At 41.3% G+C, this 21373-nt stretch overlaps 1 protein-coding gene across 4 annotated transcripts in view; it reads right to left on the bottom strand.

The window, feature by feature from the left end:
- Nucleotides 1–245: 245 nt before the first annotated feature.
- Nucleotides 246–21373, bottom strand: part of HECTD4 (HECT domain E3 ubiquitin protein ligase 4) — a 78498-nt gene continuing 57370 nt past the window's right edge. For all 4 annotated transcript variants that reach the window (XM_052796720.1, XM_052796722.1, XM_052796721.1 and 1 more), the window contains exons 57-76: nt 20535–20740; nt 20078–20208; nt 19648–19853; nt 18490–18669; nt 16869–18172; nt 14925–15132; nt 13811–14034; nt 13578–13729; nt 13268–13374; nt 12262–12385; nt 11279–11469; nt 10492–10638; nt 9189–9308; nt 8892–9047; nt 6846–6949; nt 5650–5871; nt 5031–5197; nt 4354–4549; nt 3313–3535; nt 246–2844 (exon numbers count right to left, since the gene is read on the bottom strand). In XM_052796720.1, the coding sequence (XP_052652680.1) occupies nt 2708–2844; nt 3313–3535; nt 4354–4549; nt 5031–5197; nt 5650–5871; nt 6846–6949; nt 8892–9047; nt 9189–9308; nt 10492–10638; nt 11279–11469; nt 12262–12385; nt 13268–13374; nt 13578–13729; nt 13811–14034; nt 14925–15132; nt 16869–18172; nt 18490–18669; nt 19648–19853; nt 20078–20208; nt 20535–20740 (4505 nt within the window). In that variant the 3' untranslated portion in view covers nt 246–2707. The remainder of the gene's footprint in view (nt 2845–3312; nt 3536–4353; nt 4550–5030; nt 5198–5649; nt 5872–6845; nt 6950–8891; nt 9048–9188; nt 9309–10491; nt 10639–11278; nt 11470–12261; nt 12386–13267; nt 13375–13577; nt 13730–13810; nt 14035–14924; nt 15133–16868; nt 18173–18489; nt 18670–19647; nt 19854–20077; nt 20209–20534; nt 20741–21373) is intronic.

Raw genomic sequence — 21373 nt, 5'->3', positions numbered from 1 at the left:
ATAATTTTACATTCTGAATGAATATATATTAAAAAAAAAAAAATCATCACAAACCAATCTTTGCTTTGACAAACAAGCCTATTACAGACAATGTCAAGTTCATTTAAAGCACAAGGAAGTAATGATGATTAGAAAAGCTTTAATTAAAAGGCCATTTGAGCTACAGTCAAACAACTGCAGCACTTCCTTCCCAGTAATGTGGACAAAAAAAAAAGCCAAAAAAAAAAACCAAACCAAAAAAAAACAAACCAAAAAAAAACAAACCAAAAAAAAAAACCCCAAAGTTGATGAAGGTTATTTATTGGTGTGACATTTTTCCTGTATAAGAAGCTTCATTTACACAGCAAGGTGTAAACAGCATTGACTAAAAGTTTGTTATTTGTCATCATAAATAATTAATTGTAATAAATATGTATCAAGTAACTTTACAGCACGCTTTTCAGGGCCAAGATGCAGATACGTTCCACTCAAATGTGCTCTCTGGAAGGAGAAGACAGACATTAGCAGCAGTTTCTTACTCACAGCTGTAGTCATAGCCTTGGAAAACGCTGGCATACCGAGTTCTCCAACCCCTGCGAGTGAGGTGTTTGACTGCACTGCAAGTCCACCCAAAGCATCAAGGGCTTGAAATGGGTGACTGAAACCCAGCGCAAACCCACGATCCAATCGCTAGGAGGAAACCCTGAACCTATCGCTGTCAGCAGCGACGGTTCTGCCGTGAAATTCAGCTGGCAATCCTCATGTTTCCTTGCGGCACCTGTTTGGGAACACGCGTCCCGGATGGGAAGAAACCGGCACCAAGCCATTCCTTCTGCTTAGTTTTCCCCTCGGTCTCTGTAAACTCCACGTGTGTTTGCGCTTACTCCGAGTGATTTCTCGGCTACGTATATGCTTCTACCAGGAAATGGACAAGATTCAAGAGTAAATATTCTTCCTACATGTATCTGTTCCTTTGGAAGGGCAATATGCAATAGAAGGGTAACACAGCTTTCCTAACCACAGGATTTGGAGACTCTGTATGCCAACAACTATCTCTACAACTGTTGCACACACATTTTTCCATTCGCTCACAGAAGAACAAGAATATACACGCTTGTTTAGGCTTTTCTCTCTTACTCACATTTTATCTTCCAAGTACCACACACTCACCATTCCCAATATTCACAATAATATACAATAAATACAGCTTTTTCGATTCCCATTACCACTGACGAGCCAAATTAGCATATGTTGTCTTCCAAAGAGACATAGAATACCAACCTTAAAGTACAGTTACACATACCTCATCGTAGACCTTTCGTGTGGTTGATGCGCGCGAAGCACATCAGAAGGAAAATAACAAACGCATAGCTCAGTACTGGCACTTAACTTACATCGAGTACTGAGCCGAGCAGCACAGCGGTGACCGCAGCGTGTTCTCTTCGGTTCTTTAGCACGCAGGTGATTCCCACTTGTGCCGGGTTCTAAGCGGTGAACAAAGCAATGTCGTACTTTTAAATGCACCCGGTGCAGGGCAACCGCTTTATACGAGTAAAGGAAGATACACGTGTTGATGTGGTGTTTTGAAACCACCCCAGAACGTATTTTCACAACATACAAAAGTTAAACCTGGAGGATTGTTCTCTCTCTGTAGTCTGCTCTTATCTTTCCACAGAAAATAGAAGCTTTATCTTCTAACACGTAACTTTGTGCCTTTCCCCCCCACCTCATCCTCCTCTTGCGTCTTGCATTTCTAGGATAATTGGCTCGTAGATCAAAGATCATTTTTGAGTACAAAAATGAGTTCCAGGTGGTTAACCACGCAGTGATTATTCTGAAAGCTTGTTCGGAAATAGGATAAAGTCACAGATGAGAAGCTTGAACTGTGGTATCTTACACCATACAGAGAAAAGCCATTTTGTTTCTGCTAATACTTTAATTACAAGAAATTATTTTGTTACTAAGCGAAGCAGACATTCAGGAACATCTAGGGCAAGAACCCAACTGAATTACGGTCCTTTCACTGTTCTTTCCATTATAAATCTTCCTCATCAAAAGTGTCTAGCTGAAGCCCCAAATTAACTGTGGCAGCCAACCCATGTGCTTGCTTATAGTTCAAAAAGTTACAAGAAAACAGTGGAAACGTAAACATGCAGTTTGGCAGCATATTTTCTGCTCTAAAACTCAAGCAAGTGCTAGAAATTCTGCACGTTCTCTGCCTGTGACAGAAGAGGTACCATGCTCTGTTCCTGCGGGTGCCAAGCAGTAACTCTCTCCCCACACCAGATTCTTTCTGTTTTTGTACTCAAAAATGTTTCAGGGAAGAGCGATCTACAAGCTTTCACCTCTGAGTGCTCCCGAACTCAGAACGCCCTCACTTTTGTTATGTTTGCATGGATAAGATCGTTCTAAATTACAAAATTAGAAATGTACATGTTTAAAGGTTTTTCAAAATTAAATAATACACAAACTGGTCTTTACTAAACTATCCTACAAATATTCCACAAACAAGGCAGCAAAATAACCAGTCCACCACAAAGTCTACAAATACAAAATGTAAGTCTTCCAGTAATTGTTGTAACGGGAACAAAAGTTCAGAAAATAAATTAACCTCCAGCTCATCACACAGTGTTACAGGAGGTATTTTTATGTGAACTGAAGGGTTTCCAACGTCAGCAGAGTCATGAAACAATCCAGACAGTCACCTCTAGGCATCCCCTTCTCCCGCTCAGCCACTGAGCGGATCCTCCCGGTAGTGGATGGCGTATCGGAGCTTCTCCAGCATGATGTCCAGCGAGGAGTACTGAGGAAGTTTGATCATAAACATGCATGTTTCGACACGGATGTACCGAGAGTCTGGAGAACCTGCGGGGGAAGAAGCGCCAGAAAGGGTGTGAACACGCCCACTGCTTTTCACCTTATTCTCCAAAAGCATCCTTCCCCCACGCCCCTTGCTAAGAAGTATCGAAATAAAATTCCTGCCCGTCATGCGTCTCTTGAACCTTAAATACTGCCGTGCTTCCCCATCAGTCCTCAGGCCGGTGTTTTTCTGGTAGTCCAACCATTTTAAAAGCATACGAGACAAATACTATACAAAGTCTCCTGTTGTCTCTAGAGGGCCAAGTTTTAAGTAGTTATTTTATATTTTATTTTTACACAGTTTATAAACAAGTTCTCTCTCTTCTCACTTACAGCCATAACTACTTGCCCCTCTTTTGTCACTCTTTATGCATTAAATAGAAGTTTAAATTAAAAAAATGGGAACCGAAAGCTAGAACCATGATGCAAGCAGAACTGATTTTCTTTGCCTTCGGAGACAGAGGGCAAACGCACCTGCAGCTCCGTCAGGGGGGGCTATTTTCATGGGGTATGGCGGGACGTGGGCAGTATCAGGGCCTCCGTCCTTGCAAGGACACGTGAAGGGGATTCGCTCCTGGTTACAGGCAAACTTTATGAACTTGCAGAGCTCCTCCTGAGTGAACATCTCCAACGCGCTCCAGAAAAACTCGATGTGCTGATCGGTTTCCATCAAGCCCACCTGGTACATGGTGTGTGCCTAAGGGAAAAGCAAGCAAGATGTCTGCTGCTGCCGCCTTCTTCCTTCATACATCTTCCCCACTTACACTTTAAAAGGATGGAAGGGGAGGCGAACTACACCCATCTCCCCAAGTTCTCCTGCCTTTTCAAAGCAATTCGGAAATCCAGCCACGGTAGAGTGTTAATGTACGTGGTTTTGTATCTTTTTAGCCCATCAACTTCTGTAACAGGCTTGTCTTGGTGTGTGTCCTTCTAGTGCAGGTAGCGCACATTACTTTTTGTTTAATATGCAGTACTGGGGTAGTTCAGCATTGCCGTTGTTCAAGGAAAACGCAAAACAATGCTAACACCCGTGGTTGAGCATGTTATACAACTTCACAAAAGAACAGTTCTTTTTATGGCATAATTCTTACAGTAACAGAATGAAAGTATTTAGGACCAGAAGTTGTCTGTTACAGATCAGTTTTAGATTTTCAGAAACTATTTGCAACTCAAAATCAGGGCAATGGCGCTTTCAGCCCTTAGCTCAAGTGGCAAATATTGAATAAAGCTCAATAAAATGGAGACAGATTAAAAATTTTATGTTAAAAAGTAAATTCACTATTCCTCTCTGGAACAAGCTCCGGTCCTATTTTTTCCTGAATCCAATGAAATCTTAAAAAACTTCCCTGAGGGGCAGAGCGGGAGGGTGTCCGAGTACAGGCCAGCGTTCCACAAGCACCATCCTGGCTATACCGCAAGCAGAAGATCCTCCCCTAACACCTCCCGCATGGGAGGGTCCTCTCCTTTGTGTGTCAGACAGGTAAGTTTTGCCAAAGAAGCTGCAGTTCTTCGCACCTTGAGAAACTCCAGGTTAATGTAGGGAAGCCCACATGTCCTCAGCTCCATCTCTAGAGGGGTCAGTGTAGTCAGAAGCTGCAGGGGAATGATAGAACCCAGCCCAGCACGCACTGCAGTCATGCACTCGGGAGTCTGCAGCTCACGCATCCTCAAGTTCCGGATCGCTGTTGCATACACGTCCTTGTTCTCCCACCTGCAAGGGCAGAGATTCAGGACAAAAAAGCAGAGCGTGTGAGAGCCCTCTCGCCCTACCCCAGACCGTTACACACGGAGGGGTTTTATGGGGAGATTCCACTTTGGAATAATCGAGAGTGAGCATTAAGCTACTTGCATTCTGATGCTTCCCAATTTAACTCCACTTTCCTCAGCTTCTTCCTCTTCTCTCATGCTTGCCCCTTTCTCACAAGCCTCCTAACCATGGCTGTTTAGTGAAGCCAGCAATCAGCCAATAAGCACGGCTCCTCAGCTGCCTGTTTCTTACAGAACAAAAGGCAGTAAATAGCCCTAGTGATTCCAAGTTTCTGCCAACAAATGTAAAGCTTTCCCAGATCGTTCCAGCCTTCAGCTTGTTACAAAAGCATCTCTGCAGAGCCTGGTGCTTGGAAAATTATTCTAGAGATGCTTCTTTCCCATGTAACCCAGTGCAACGTCCTGCTAAGGCGGCTGTTACTTACCCCACCGGAATGTGCCTGCCTCTGGGACAAAGCTCCACTTCTTCCCCTGTCATGGTCAGGTAGGTGAATTTGCAGCATGGCTTGTTAGGACAGTCCGGGCTCTCTGTTGCTAGATGCTGAGAAGCAATTTCTGCACACAGAGCTTCCAGTTCTGTCTCATCATTTATCTGTCACGAAACGCAAGACTAGTATCTGGTGACCAGCATGCCGTACCGTGTTATTCTTGTGACTCATTTAAGGTATCACCACAACGTACAAAGTGCACTCATTCTGTCATCTGGAGACATCACAGACAGTGAAAGCCAGTAATTGCTTTGGTGGGTTATTTTCTGGTTTAGCACTGCCAAGTTCCAGTAAACATTTCAGAAGCCTTAATTCCACTGTACCTGGCAGCAGAGGAGACTGAGCAGCTTTTCCAAGCCATCAGGATGTAAAATCCTGGAGCCAAGATCAGTCAAAACACTTCACAACCCTGCTCACATGAAGACATCTGCTAGCCATGAAGCCAACCACTACTATTTAGGGCAGGCAGTAAAGTTAGCTGCTTCTAGAACAACATGCTTATGGGGGAAACTCTGAGGAAAAAAAAAAAAGGAGGGAAAAGAAAAAAGTTACTTACATTTTCAAATTTTTTGACATAGTTGTAGGTGAGGATGTCAGCTTCCTGGAGATCAACGTCAGGATCCAGTGGCTCTCCTACCAGGGTCTTCCAGAAGGAGGGCAGGAGGTCAAGTGGCAGAGGAACATCTGCTCGAATTGCAATACCCAAGAGCTGCCCAAAGAAATGGAATAACTGCTCCTCCGCATAGGTTATAGGGCTAGGCGTCAAAATATACTTCCCCTTTAGAAAAGAAGAAAACAGAATAGAGCACACAAACCAGTTTTTAAAAATTCGTGCATACCCTGCAGGTCCACAAGTTAATAGGCTTGTGAAAATACTGATTTGAACATGATGAATACTACTTAGCTGGCTACAAAAGGATTTTCTCAAGCGTGGGATGGAGTCTATATATATTACACAGTGAAATCATATCACATTATCTTATCACTTGATGATCAAAAACAATACCATAAAGTTGGTTTCCTTGAAAGCCCTGCTTTTACAAGCTCTGTTAATCGGCATTCACAGGACTTTTCTGTATTTGTATTATCAGTTTGATACCCGAGTCTTTCAGTTGTGGCACATGTCTGAAATACAGTCTGGATATACAAAGCCAGGTTTGCTTACGTAGTTGGTCTTGTGGAAAACGAGCCGTTTTCCTACCTTGTGAATACTCCTGCGAAGGACCTACACCTCAACTACTGTAAATTCTTTGAGCCATAAGCTTTATCTTGTTTCTATAATATATCTACTGCATGAAATAGGAGGACACTAAATATGAATAAAATAGCACGGATGGAGCGTCTTACTCTACTAGCAATGCAACTGACTTTCCTGGTGACATTCCCAGAGTAATACCAGCAGAATGTGACTTTGCTAGTTTGGGACAGACAATCTCCAAATCAGACAACTGAACCAGATTCACTTTAAGTGTATTTTGACCAGGAGTCTTAATTCTGCTACATTTTGCAGTTTTGACTACTTGGCTACTTCTTCAAGTACCTGCAGTGCCACTTGAAGTGCAACGGGGTATTCATCAACAGTCATTTTCAGTTCTATCAGGCATGTGAGACCTATCTGGTTAGACATGATCACATAGGCTGTTGATCTGAAGCTTCCCTCTGTATCGCTAACCAAATGTGTTCTACTCCTGGTCAAACACATGCATTCAAAAAGAGAAAAGCAATTTCATTTCTTGCATTGAGATATCACACCTTATTCTTATTGACTGCAGAGCTCGGGCACAACAGGAGAAGGGAGAGCGAGGAGCTCTGTAACTCTTTACAAACTTGCCAAAGGAAGTGACGGAAAGATCCACCTGAAAAAGAGAGGGGCAAAATAATGAAATGCCCTCTGAGGCTTGTTACCACTGCCTTTTAATCCAGGATTTGCCGTTCTCCTTGAAATCGTGTTTCATGCCTTAAATTACATGCTTAACCTCTCTGGCCACACAGACACGTGGCTTAAACAAAGGTCGGGCAGCTGCCAGCCATGCCAGCCTACTACTCACGTGCAAGTCCACATTTAAATAGTTTAACTGCATGCAAAAAATATTCATTTAATTGCTTCCTGTTAAATTCCTAAACTGCTGCTTTGTCTCCCAGCACTGTATGTGTAAGACTAGCACAAACATTTGTTACGCCAGTTGGCCTGCAAATGGAATTCGTTACTTGATTAGAAGATGAATAGTGCTGTCTTCATAATGACAGAGCATTTCCACAGCTAAAAGCAGTGAGGCAATGCATCGGAAATCATTACAAATGCTGAGCTGTGGACATAACATTTATCTCTTTATAGATACTGTCAATAACCACCACAGACCTTAAAAAGAAAAGAATTCCCCTCGAGAGAAGGCATCAAGGAGCCCTTTGTTCAGCTAATAAGTGCACACTGACAAGAATTTTCCTTTACACAATTTGATAGATGGCACTAGTTGGTAATATGAGAAGTGCATTTGGGGCTTTTCTTCTCTAACTCCGTATACCCCCATGAATCTCCAAAAAGGACCTATTACAATCAGTACACAGAGACTGCATTAATTTAGATAGCAGCGATCAATTTTCTTCTTCGACACACAGTTGATATTTTGCCTCAATACCCTATCAATTATTCAACAGATCTGCAAAGCAAGATTTTCTTGGCTCTTGGTTAAATCAAGTCTCTTCCTGGAGTACATGCAACCCATGTAGCATCCAAGGGAGCCAGCACCCCCAAAGAAAGTCAATATCCAAAAGGAGCTGGACAACATCCACATAAAGAAGATCTTACAAAATGAAACCGCACAAATTAAAGTGTAGTGTCAAGAGAAGAGAAGGCATAATAATCTTGTTTAATAAAGTAAGATTATTGCTCAACACTTTCTGTTGAAAAGTAGTACTCCTATGTCATGAAGAGTCTGTCTCTGTACCGGTTAGCTGAAATTAGGGCAGTTAATTGTCTATTCCTTTAAAAGGTTCATTCTTTTAACCAGTCACATGAGAATTATTGAAATGATTACAAGAAATACTGTACATCATCTCACAAAAAATGAGGAAGATGCAATCTTAATGCTATCTACTGCAAAAATTAAGGACAGTTCTTAAAGCAACAAAACCCTTACCATACTCACCCTCTCTTCAGCTTGGCTGGGACAAGCTGAACTTCATATTTCTGATGGCAAGCTGAAAACAATTCTCAAAATCACCTCACTTCAGCATGACCATTTTTAATGGTTAATGCTTGCATACTCCTTGACAGCTACGTTTGATAATGTATCCTATACTAGTATTTAATGGTATCTTAATCTATTGGCTATACAATCTCACATCACTTTAATAATAAAAACCACAGTAGCATTACCCAGCTCATTAATACCAAGAAAGTGCTTAAAAAAAAAAAAAAATCTTTGTTATCAGCACAGTCTGGGTTTAGCATGACTGCCCATCAAAACAACCTGAAGAGACGTTCTTACTAAATGCTCTCCCTATGCTTCAAACAACTTACTATTACTTTATATTGATTTGCTCTAGTTAGCAAAGTCACATGCCTAGGCACACATACTTCCTGCTGTATTAGCTAAAATATGAAAATTAACCATCTAGCTTACTTAGTTCTTGGAAGCTTCATTCTTTTCCATCTGCAGGACTACAAACACTAAAGGTAACGCTGCCCCTTAAAGTTAACAAGCCACATTCTGGTGAAAACTTGCACTCCACCTGGAGTAAGTTCTCACGACTGTACCTGATGTCACTCAGGCTGGTAACTCTGTAATCCTGACTTACTTGTTCCATGAACCTCCTCCCCTGTGAACCGAATGTTGAAAGCATACGTAGGGTCTCCACCACTGGCAAGTTTAACGCAGAGCTGCGAGGATGGCACACAGGCTAGCTGTCTTGCTGCCTGACAGAAATAGGAATTTTCTGAAGAACGGATCTCCCCTATTTAAAAACAAAAGAAGAAAATAAAATCCCCATCCTTGGAGTATTTTGCATTAGTAAGCATCTGAGTGTGGTTAAAACAGATCTGACTTGTTGCAATGGATTACAATGGATTTTGAAAAGGATCAACGTTTCTCATACCTCCAACGATTTCCAAGGGATCCAGGGTGATTTCTGGGGCTGCGTGATCAGCAGTTCTTTGGACAGTGGCATTCAAAACTCTATTCATTACAGTTACTTTTGTGTCATAAAAGATTAAACCTAATAAAGAAACACATTTCAGTGTAGTTAATCTATCCTCCTACAATCTTATTTTCTGAAATTCTCTAATGGACAATGGTAGAATAATAATTTCACCTTCATTAGGTAGGTAAGATATGGCTAATCCACAACGTTTTTCTTTTTCTTTTTTTTCTTTTTCTTTTCTTTTTTTTTTTTTAAAGTATTTTTTACTAATGTTTACTGGAAGACATGCATTGGGTTAGAACACTGATGAACACAATTCTAATGTTATATAAATAGATCTTAGCAACTCCACCAGAATCTCTGTAAATCAGAAACACTTTGCCAAACAGCTTTCAGAAATCTGAGACGTTTTGACAATAATGCTAGAGGCAAGAAAACATGATAAGAAATAGGGCTGTCATATTGCACCATAAATATGGGCTCTATAAAGACAAATCTCTGAATATTCCTCACTTTCCCATACTGGCTTTACAAGTTTTTTTTGCTAGCTGGGCCAATATAAAAGCCTACTTACGCACATTGACACCTTTGGTGATTTCTGTATCTTCTTCTTCAGAAGAAAACAAGTTTGGGAAATGTAATGACCTAAATCTTCATTTTGTGTGCTAATGAAGGCTTTTAAAAACTATTTTAAATGCTGATGTATGATAAGTATTTTCTTGATCTCTCTAATTCTACAACTTCAATGACAACAAGGATGCCAACAAGTCCTGAGACTTTCACCTGATCTGCTGCTTGTTTACTAGCAAAGAGTTTTAATTTCTCGATATCCCCAAGAAGATAAAGGCACATTTGAAGGCCACCCACAGACAGAAAAGATGGACCAATGCCCTCCATGGTCAACAAGAAAGCTGCACAGTGTCTATTAACTACCTGCAAGAATAATCCCCCTTACCTTTAAAAAACAAACCAAGAAAAAGAAAAAACTCCCACACTGAGAAGTGCCCTTTGGTTAATGATGTTTTTTGGCTGTCACCTCAGACAGACCGTGTGCCAGCTTATCAGGCTGAGAATGAAGCCAATAAGCCTTTGTTAGCACGCTGAAACCACTCACTATCTCGCTTTCCCTCTCCCCTGCACGCTCTCCTTTCTGTCACATGTATACACTCATTAAAATCTCCTGCAAAACATCTAAGAAATTCAGTGTGGTGCACAATGCACCCTTTCAGGCAACCACCATGTTCCCTGAAAAACTGACCTTTGGCCTCTTGCAGTAACGCAGCAATACTATTAGCATACATCTCAGTCTGCCGAAGCTCCACCAGTGGTAAGAAGAATGTCTCCAATGTTGTATTGAGAGACTGAAGCAGTGCAAACCGTAGGCGTAGACTTTCAACAGGAACATCTGAGGTGGGAAACATCCAGTCAGAGAGATAAAGACATTCCCTACCTACTGCAAAGTCCATCTTCCCAGCAGATTCACTGCAGGAGCCACACAAGCTTCCTTCTAAAGCAGCCCCTCCTGATCCCTGCACATCAACAAGAGGGCTGAAGACACAAGAACAGCCATGATCCATCATGTTCCTTCCTGGATCTCGAGTCTCTAGGTGTCTGAATCCAGTATCTTTCATCATCACTGAATTTGCATTATCTGGAGACCCTCTTGAAGGAACTTAGTGCTTAGAACAGGATTTGGGTGACTAAAGTCTGCCTAGGTCCAGAATTGCAATCCAACCTTACCTCCCCGCTGCAAGCTAAACTCACCAGGTATTTTCCTGCTCCAGCGTGATGATCTAGGAGGTATGCTCGGAGAGCAGAGAACAGTTGCAGTGCATTTCTAACACTGCTGCCAAAGGCACTGCAGTGCCCAAGCACACCCAAGGAGAGAGAAGACCTAGAGTCAGTGTTGCCCTTGGCCCACAGAGGCTCCAGTCTGCAGCCTCCAAAGGAATGTCCTGACTACCCAAGTGACAGCCAGATCATTCAGGAGCACTACCCAAGCTCTTCCATTGAAGAAAGCCCCTATGCAAACGATCTATACATACTCAACAGACAGGAAATTCTGGGATCTGCTGCATCAGCTGGATCCAAATAAACTTCATGGGGATGGAGTCGTGCTGGTGTAATTGCAAGGTGACGACAAAGCCTGTTAATATACTGGACAAGGGCTACATCCATTTCCAGTGTCCATTTCCGGGATGCTTTTTGAGCATGTCTTGCATCAATGCAGGCACACCTGAAATGTAAAAGGCATTAGACCTGTTGAAATGTAAGTGCAATACTGCTTACTAAGAGCATGTTGAGCACAACACGAGGTAGCTTGTTCTACTTCTCTCCCCTTTTCTTAAGCAGAGCTGTTTCATTAGAAAAATTCCAGTTTGAGTATAAGAACTGATTTATCACCTACCTTGCCTCACTTATTAAATAATAAGAAAAAAAGGAACTGCCTATTAAGCTTACTTACTGCACTATCTTCTTTATGCTCTGAAGCAGATATAGGGGAAGAGGATGTGGCAATTAGCTTGTGGCTTGACACAGGGAGATAAGGAGGATTCATTTAAGGGACTTTCTTCCTGTACAATATTAACAAGGAAGTAACCGTTCCCTCCTCTACATTACTACTGACCCAGTAACAACACTGCCAGTTTAAACAATTACACGGTGCACAGAATAGAAAGCTGTTGTGGAAGGAAAACAGACAGGCAGACAGATCTACAATTCTCATCAGGCAAATTTATTACACAGTTTGGAAGCTGTAAAGGACAGCATGGCATACGATTTTGTCAGCTATGTTGTGTACAAGAGAGTCAGGAACCTGCATTTTGACAGCATAGTGACTCTTTCAAAGCATGTTTTAAGAAAATAACCAACAATTTTCTCTACACGCCTTGCAGCCATGGATAGAAGTTTGCATGTTACTGACACACTGGTTAAAGCTACTTGGAGTAGGAACACTTGGGATCAAGTTTTTTTTAAAGTGAGCACAATTAATCAGTATCAACTTTACAAAAAGATGTGCAAAATTCACCTTTCAAAATGTAGGTCATATCCGCAGGACAGAATAGCTCTCCACACACTACGGATATCCTGTTTAGATCGGTCAACCACAAATCTGTGAAATCCATCCAGTGTCAAATACTTCTCCTCAGGAACTGACAGCAAAAATACAACCATCAAATAGTTAATGACTTACTATAAAGTCTACACACCACACAGGAAAATGGTCAGTGTACAAGGTGGCTACCTGTCAGCTTTATCCTGGTTCTACCCATCCCACCATGGCTTGTTTCGCGAGTAGTTCTAAACATCATGCTATTCGGTCCAGATTAGACCTTCAGTAAACAGCACTTATTCTTTCCTCTCCAGGACGCAAATCCTCCAGCTGCCCTCTGGAATAGCTCCACCAATATATCTACCCAGGTATCAAGGATCCATACTTAGCTGAATGCTGAAATTCCCCTCTTCTGAACTAACCTGGCATTTCCTACAGTGAAGAGCAGAGTCCAAGCTCACGTCTATTCACTCTTCCACCTGACCAGAGAAAGAAGTATCAAGCAAGACCCTGGAACTAACCCCTATCATGACATGGCTGTGCTGTCTCCTCCATGGATAGACTAGTTATGAGGCATCTGAAGCTTCTCTTTCGTCCAATCTTCCTCTTGTAACTTAATAATTTTCCTATGTAAGTTGAGTCAACCCCATGATATCCTAAATCCCCACTGTACAAAAAAAAGCCTTGAAACTATACCTCTTAGGAAGTCAGTTCTCTACCCAATGTATTCACATGGCCTACGCACACTGTTGCATGAATTGCATGAGCATGGTTTGCTCTCACTTACATTGATGAGTCCAGATTTACAGACATACAAATAAAAGCAGCATTTTAAATCGTTATTAAAAAAAAAAAATCAAGTTAGCCTCATTAAAAACAAAGACAAGCCAAATCTATCATGACATCTATAAGCATGCCAATACCAAAAATTTATTTCTTTTCTACGATGTAATACTATAGAAAAATTCTATACAGGTACTACCTTCCTGTTTCTTTGTGGGAGACTTTTCAGGGTCCTTCTCTTCAGGTTTGCTCTTCTCAGGAGATTTTGGCTTTACAGTAGGTTTCTTCTCACTTAAGGCTGTTCGGCTAAGGGACAAAGTGAATGTTAAGATGAAAGTTTTCTTTCGTCTGTTCAAGAAACCAAAACATTCCTTGAAGTTCTTTTATAATCTCAAAGTCACATTTCCCTCTTCCAATCCGTACATGGAAACACAGAGAGGAAATAAAAATCTGGATTCCTAAAGAGAAATCAAAGGGTTTGCAACTGTGAAAAAGCTGAAGATACCAACCTGACACTATTGAGCATCGACTTTTCCTTTGTAGGTGGTTTAGTCACTGGGCGCTTGGTGCTCACAACTTTCACTGGATGCTGTTCTTTGCCCGCCTTGTTGTACTTGCTCTTGTCAAATTTTGGCTTGGGCACACCATATTTCCTTAAAATCTTCCAACATAGAAAGTGAATAATTACCCAATGCTTTCAAGTTACATAAAAATATGCTGAAAATAGTTTTCAAAGCACTACCTGAGTAAGCTGGTCCTCTAGAACTTTCTTTGGAGGGCGGACGTTTGTGAAGAACACATGAAGGAGGTTTCCAGGAGTCTGAGAATTTATCTGCTCTTTACTAAGATAGATATCAGCAACCTTAATGGGTTTTGCTGGAGTTAGGCTCAGCATTTGCTCAGAATGGACGCAGCTTTTAAATATTTCTGTGAGGACTTCCCGAGCACCTGGGACCAATTTCTCACCTAATTAAAAAAATAAATGCAATATGGTACAAAATACCATGACAACTGTTTAGAATCTGAAATGTGAAAAAACATTTTGCATTCAGCTAAAATACTGTATCACATGCCACTTGCTCTGAAAGAGAAAATCACTTTGAAAAATTCTACTAGCAGGCCTGACCTTTCTGCACTCTAATACCCCATTTATGATAGAGAACTGAATGCCTTCTCCTATTTTGGCCACATACTGTAATTATTATTTGCATGACTGCAGTGGTAATGAAAAAAGTAGATTATTTATGATGCCAGTATAAAAATTACATTGTGTAGGTACACACTAACACCTACTAATTGAATTAGTAGTCAGCTGAACTTCCCGCAAGTATTACCCTCCCCTGTCCCCTGAGTCAGGATTCTGGCCCATTCCAGGTGTATTAGGGTCTGTATAGCTTTCACATTGTTAGAGAATATAAATTACTAGCTGTTCTACTTGAACAGTTTCTACTCTAAAATTATGTCATGTCTAACAGTGGTAAATTATTACAGTGGCTATTTTCTCAAAGAAGTCACTGAACAACTCAGTAGTTTTTTGGGTTGGTAGGGAGTTTTCTGTGGGTGTTTTTTGGGGGGGAGGGGTGGGGTAGGTTGTTGGTTGGGTTTTGGTTTTTTTTTTCCTTTCTGTTTGATTAGCTGTGAGGACAGCTGAGAAATGTTCAGACTGCAAATAGCTGCTTGCCAACTGATGAGAGGGAGGAAACTGGCTTTGGAATTACTTCCTAGCTACCCCTCATTGTCACCCATGAATTAGTGAGTCATACTGAATTTACACCAACAAGGAGAATCTGACCCCTGTATGTCCCAAAAAAATGCACAATACAAGTGAGGTATTTGCCAATATGAAAACCACATACCTTTTATTGACTTATCATTGAAATAATCTTCTAGTGCTGGGCTCCCTTGTGTGTCAAATAAACTCTGATTTACGGTAGAAACGGTTAAAATCTCTTCAGTTGACATTTCCATCAGTTCATCTTCACCATCCAGACTTGACAAACCAATGAGATCACTACTGTTAAATAGACTGGCTCGGATTTTCTCTATTTTAGCTCTTGACCTTATCTGTACAAATAATGAAACTAGTTAACAGGAATTCTGACAAAACAAATTAACTTACATTTATATGAATTTGGGTCATATGCTTTCTCCCCGCCCCATGTAGATAATCACTATTCCATCTCTTGTAACATTCTTCTACATCAATAATTTGATACCAGAGTTCAGGTTCAGCCTAGAAAACATCCTTTCTAAGAACATCTGGCCACTGAAATCACCATGCTGCAAGTTAATCAGGCACAGCTTTGAACCAGCTATTCCATTTCTTAGTCTGGAGACAGCCCTTAGAAATATCAGATAAGAAGTTCCAAGTTTCAGGTAGGTAACTTGTCATTATTTGCGACTCTGCTGTCCTTGCTTCAATTCTCCATTTAGAAAAAATATATCTAAATTAGCACAGGCTTTGAAGTCTCAGCTGCACCAACTGGGAGCAGGAACAATAACTTCCTTTGATTCCAAGAATAACCACCATGTATCATTATCAGATCAGCTACAGACTTGGAGTAGGTTTCCATGTGAATACACTGACGGCTTTCTGTACGCACTTTATGGTTTATTTCAACTCTGGTGTCTTCATGTCAATTAATAGCTTAAGAATAGCAACTGAAGATTTTCTCTCTGAATAAGCTGATTTTCTTCTACAAGGGAAACTGATACAATCCCATAGTATGCAAAAATGTCTCTCTACATTCACAAGCTATCAGAAACGGCTGTGCTTTTGCAAGCTTCTGATAAATCTGCAGCATGCAGTTATTGTAAAAACAGAGAGGAAGGGTTCTTGTGCATAGCTGAAAACCTGGAGTGACCTGGCATCAATGACAACCACCCACAATGCTTCTAAAAATTAATTTGGAACCAGACATCAACAAAATTTATCATCTCTTCTAAAGTAATTTTATAGAGGAATCTGTAGATGGTTTAAAATATGTGAAAATGTAGTCATTAAACATTAAATAATTGCCTTGCGGGTCAAACCAAAGGGCCATCTCTCTCTCAATTTATCTCCAGTAGTGGCCAGTAGCAAATCTTTGAAGAAAGTTACATGAAAGAGGAAATGAATAGATCTTTTCCCTTACATACTCTCTCAGCCTCCAGAAATCAGCAGTTTAAAGATTTCCTCAGTTGAAGGCTGCATTGACTGCTGTGCTTAATAGTTACCAATTTGCACATCCTCCATGAACGTGATCCATTAGCAATTCATTTATACTCTTGGCTTCTGAAACCCCATGTGGCAATGAGCTCTACAACTTGGAATGTGCAAGAGTTCTTCCTTCTGTTTTAATGTTGCTACTTTTTAACTCCACTACTAGGTCCCCTCTGTCCTTTGAGAGACAGTGAATGCTTCTAAGACTGTGAATGGTACAGAGAAAGTCAATGGAGGATAAAGTTCTGTGTTCCTCAGCTATTGTGTCCAAACTGAGAACTCCTAGGCTCCTTAGTCTTGTGCGCACATTGACATACATTTATTCTACACCCATGACCTATGCTGAGCTACACCTTGCTAACAGTACCTTTCACTCTCCATCATTCCAGTTGTGGCCTCAGTCAAGCAGAAGAATTTTTATAGAAGAAAACATACAGCACACTTTTCCCTTAACAGTCAGATCATGGCATTACACACAAACCACAAGAAATACAGTATTTCTCAAAGCCAGAGGTTAAAATAAAGTTACTAGAGCAGATCTCATTCTTCCAGAAAAAACTGACCCAAAAGGCACCCTCTCCTGATTGAAGGCTATTACCTCCACTACTGCAAAACCTTTGATTGGCCGCGACAGAAGCGGCTGGTTGTCCAGAGATGTTACTGTGTACATTGATCCAACATCAGACACAGACGCTGTTTCCACATTGTCAAGTGGTTCCCCGAGGCTGCCAAGGCTGCCAAGGCTTCCAGTACTGCAGTGTGAAAGATCCAGACTCTCCTGGCTGGAAACAACATGTGGTTCTAGCAACCCTGGTGGGATGGCCAATTCCAGTCCAGCTTGAAACTGGTCAACTGAGATATCACTAACGGTCCGAGATATACCCTGCGAGCTGCAGAGGGAAGCCTGGCTTGTAGACGCTGAAGCGCTAACACTCATGGCAGGTGTGACACTGCTAGAGCTGCTGATATCCAAACTGTCTGCACTACTTGAAACAGTTGGTTTTTCCAGTTCAGTTCTGCATTCTCCTCCTTCTGCTTTATCCTTGATTTTTTTGGGATCCTCTTCCTGCAAAGGAATGTAGATCTCATCTTTGAAGACTCCACCATGTGCATTACATGCCTTTCTGATTGCACTTCTGACGGTACTCTCCTCCAAGTGGGTTGGTATTCCAGAAATGACAAGCAAGCGGCTATGAGCTGTGGGACCTACTAGTGCTTGACACGCATCTGCTACAGCGTCATTTGTCACACCCAATCCTTGCGGATCCTTTTTAGTTAGGTGTCTGAGAATTATAAGCAGAGTCAGTGCTCTATGAAACCACAACATATCCTCAGGCTTGCTTCCTCCTATACTGAGGATTGCAGCATCTGTTTCAGCTGCTCTGGATGAAGACCGTTTGCCTGAAGATGATGTCTTTTCCCGCTTCATTTTGACTTTTTTCCTCTTTGACAGCAAGCTTGGACTCTGTGGTGTCTGTCCTGGAGAAGATGAAGATGAGGATGAAGAGTCACTAAGATTTGGGGCACTTGTTGAAGACATCACATTAGCTGTTACACTCATATTGATAGGTAAGGTTACTTCCGCTACAGCAAGGCAGACTTCCATCAGAGCATGAAAGTATGTTGAAAATCTTCCTTGGTCAGCCCCTCCAACACCAGAACCACCACACGCATTTCCAGACACCCAGTTTTGTGTTTCTTCATCATACAACTTGTGAAGTTCTGACTGCAGGGCCATAAGCATAGCTAGACAGGGATTTAGCTGAAGGGCAATAGAAGATGACAATCCTGCTGGACTTTTTTTCTGCTCCAGATTGTGAATTTTGCGAAGCAACTCGGCCAAGAGATGAAATATTAATTCCTTCACACATGCTGCCATGTCAGTTGTCCAGAGAAAGTTCCCTGTGTGTGGAAGGCAAGACATGGGAGTCAGCAGTATTTCACTGTTAGTAACTTTATCACATGAGTTGCAACAGTAACATTAAAAAAAGCACAAGAAAAGGTCCTTTCAATAGCTGTATGTCAGCAGTAAGAAAGACAGGAAGGCTATTCCAAGGAGTGCATACCAACAGAAAGTTTCTGGAGTTTGAAGAAAATTTCTATATAATGGAAGAGCTCAGAAATACTTTGTGACTGTAATTTTTCTTATTTTTCCTAAACTCTCCGTCTGAGCCAGCACATTGCTGGTGCCCATTAGTAAGTAAATACTGCATTCTCACCTAAAAATTCCACTACTTGCAAGAGAACTGAAGCAGGAATAGTATCCAGTTCGTCTTCTGATTTTCCATCCCCATCTTCTAATTTCCAAGTTAACAGCTGTTCTGCGAATGCCATTGCCAGGGGGAATTCAAGAGGAAGAGAATGCAAGACCAACACAGCTCCAGGAGGAGGAGATACTCCTGAACAAAAAGGTCAAAGAAAATACTTATCATGACTCTAGGCGTTTGTAAAGTAAAAGTAGTACCATATCTTCTAGGATTTTTCTGAGGCTAAATTCATACTAAGTGAGAATTTTCTCTATTAAGTACCTTGTAATAAACAAACAGGAATGTTTATCTATAGTGAGCTGTTGATATAATCTATAATTCTAAAAATATAGATAACATTTTGTTTACATGACATGTACAGGCTAAAACCAGTTCTATTTCATATCTAAATAATATAGGACTTTTACTAAACCATTTCTTTGTAGTATGATGTGTGTGATCAGTACTGATAAAAACATCAGAGATGCTGTAGTTCAGCAAAAGAACTTAAGGACCTCCAAACAAAAGTTTTAAGAGCTTACTGCAGCCCAGTCACCTTCACTTCTCTAAATAAATCACATTTTACCCTTCCAGCCTAAGGAAGAGACAAAAAATTTTAATGATTGCTCTTGCTTGAAAAGCTAGGATGACCTGTGTACTACTATACTGCATATATATATATTACTCTGCGTATTAAAGGGCCCTATAAATCACCGAGAAAAGCAAAAAAAAAAAAAAATTATAATCTCCATCTGCAAAACAGCATCTCAAACAGCAATAGCACCAACCCGAATGCTGCAGAAATATTCAAAAACACTGCTTTGTGAGCTCATGGAAGACAAAAATCAGAAAAAAACCCACAGATCCTGACAGGTTTAACAGAACTAACAAAATCAGAGTCAGATGGCTTCCAATGTTTATAAAACCATGCTTTCTTGGTTAAGAATGATTGCATATTTCTGCTAGGACACATTTCTTAATACCTTGTACAAAAATACTGTCCTAACCAATGGTAGGACTGGTGACAATATAGGAAGCTCCTACACAGAGGCAATGATGATGCTTGTCTCGCTTCTGAGAATACAGTTCAAAAGGGTTTTTTTAATTTCTCTTTTTTCTTTTTTTTTTTACCTAGTTTTATGTGGACCTTGTCTGTAGGGGTGATCACTGAAGGGTATTGATTGGTCGTTGGGGGAGGTGTTAGGCCTGTGTTGGTTGGAGAAGCATCTCGAGGATAGCACACTGCTTCAATTAGGTTTAACTGACCATTCCTTTTAACTTTATGCCCAAGCCCGTAGACAAGCACTCGAGCCCAAGGAGCTTTATACAGGGATGAGCTGAGAAGAGAGCAAGAACAGGTCAGTTAGACTAAGTAGCTACTAAAAATCCCAACCCAGTCACAGAAAGAGTAAACACTCTGTGGTATTTATCCCACCACCCAGAAAATGAGTCTCTGAGAAGAGAAAAATCTAAAAAAAATTAGCACCTACATACTCAGGGTCCACAGAGGCTCAGAGGCACATCTTTAATCCTTGCCACTCTTGGCCACTCAATTACTTACTCTTTGCGGAATCCAGACTGACTTTCCTTACAGGACACAATTACAAATGCAGCCCCAGGAAAATTAACATCCATATTGACTTTGGATTCTGAAATTGGGAATTCTTCAGCAGGAAACTGTTCTGGTGCCATCTGTAACATAACATTTGATAATGAAAGCTCCCAAGCAGCAGCTGCAGCAAACCACCTCCCTCCTCTTTTTTCAAATAAAACATAGCATTGTAAATAATGACATAGTGTGAGGCCACTCCATTTTAATATGATCCAGGGTATTGCTACCGCTTGTGTTTTCAGCATGCCCACTATGATCAGAATAGGAATACAATCCATCCAGGGAAACAATTCAGTGTGATGGACAGTATTATGGAAGTTAGAAACACACTTAAAGCAAGGGCTCATTAGAAAGAAGGCAGGCCTTAAAAACAACACTGCTCATAAAACATTACTAAATATTTTACCTGCAAAAAGGAGCAGATCTGTTTAGTGAGGTCTAACAGACTCTCCTCTCCTTGATGCAGTGTCCGAGTAATGGCAACAGTAAGCCACTCTCTGATGGCTTGTGAATTGCCCTGGTAGAAGAGGTCTGTGGCAGCACAGTTCTGGGAATGGACGCAGTGTTGCAGGGACTGGGCCAGAAGAATAGAACTTGAACTGATTGTTCCATCTGTAATAACAGGAAAGGGGTGACAAATTTGGAGATCAGTTCAACATGTTTGCGTAGCCTGTGAAACAGACAGTGGAAAGAGAAGTTTTAAAACACTTGGAAGATTACAAGCCTCTATTTTCACTCCTGAGCAAGTGCAAACCTCTCCCTAAAGGTCAGCAGCTGAAAGGATCCACCCAAGACCAGACTTGAACCCCTGACATGGTTGGTTGCAGATGGGATGGCCCTCTAAATGCCAGCTGTATTCTTCACCTGCCCTAAGCCAACCATTAAGGAGGCCTGCCATACGTAACACAGAGCTATGGGTTCACAGCTGCCTCATTTTGTCCCACATATGAAAGCAGGCTTATTTCAATTTACTGCATAAGTACCATGAGAACAAGTGACCAGAAGTGCTCTCTTCCCCACTCATTCTAGATGAGGTGAAAGCAGCTTTATCTGTCCTCAAGCTTTCCCCATTTATGAATAAGATAGCTTTTGGGTGGCCCCGAGTGGGTCGCAAGCCCCGACATCTCATGGCTGTCATTCTGGAGCTAATGGGAGAAGTCAAAGAAAAACAAAGTGCAGTGCACAAAGGAATGGGCAATTCACCAAAATGCCAGTTTGGAAACTGTATGTATTAGCAGGACTTGA

This window comes from Harpia harpyja, chromosome 9 (assembly GCF_026419915.1).
Source record: "Harpia harpyja isolate bHarHar1 chromosome 9, bHarHar1 primary haplotype, whole genome shotgun sequence".
In the NCBI taxonomy this organism is placed as follows: Eukaryota; Metazoa; Chordata; class Aves; order Accipitriformes; family Accipitridae; genus Harpia; species Harpia harpyja.
The sequence above is the reverse complement of the archived record's forward strand: the minus strand, read 5'-3'. Positions and strand labels throughout refer to the sequence as shown.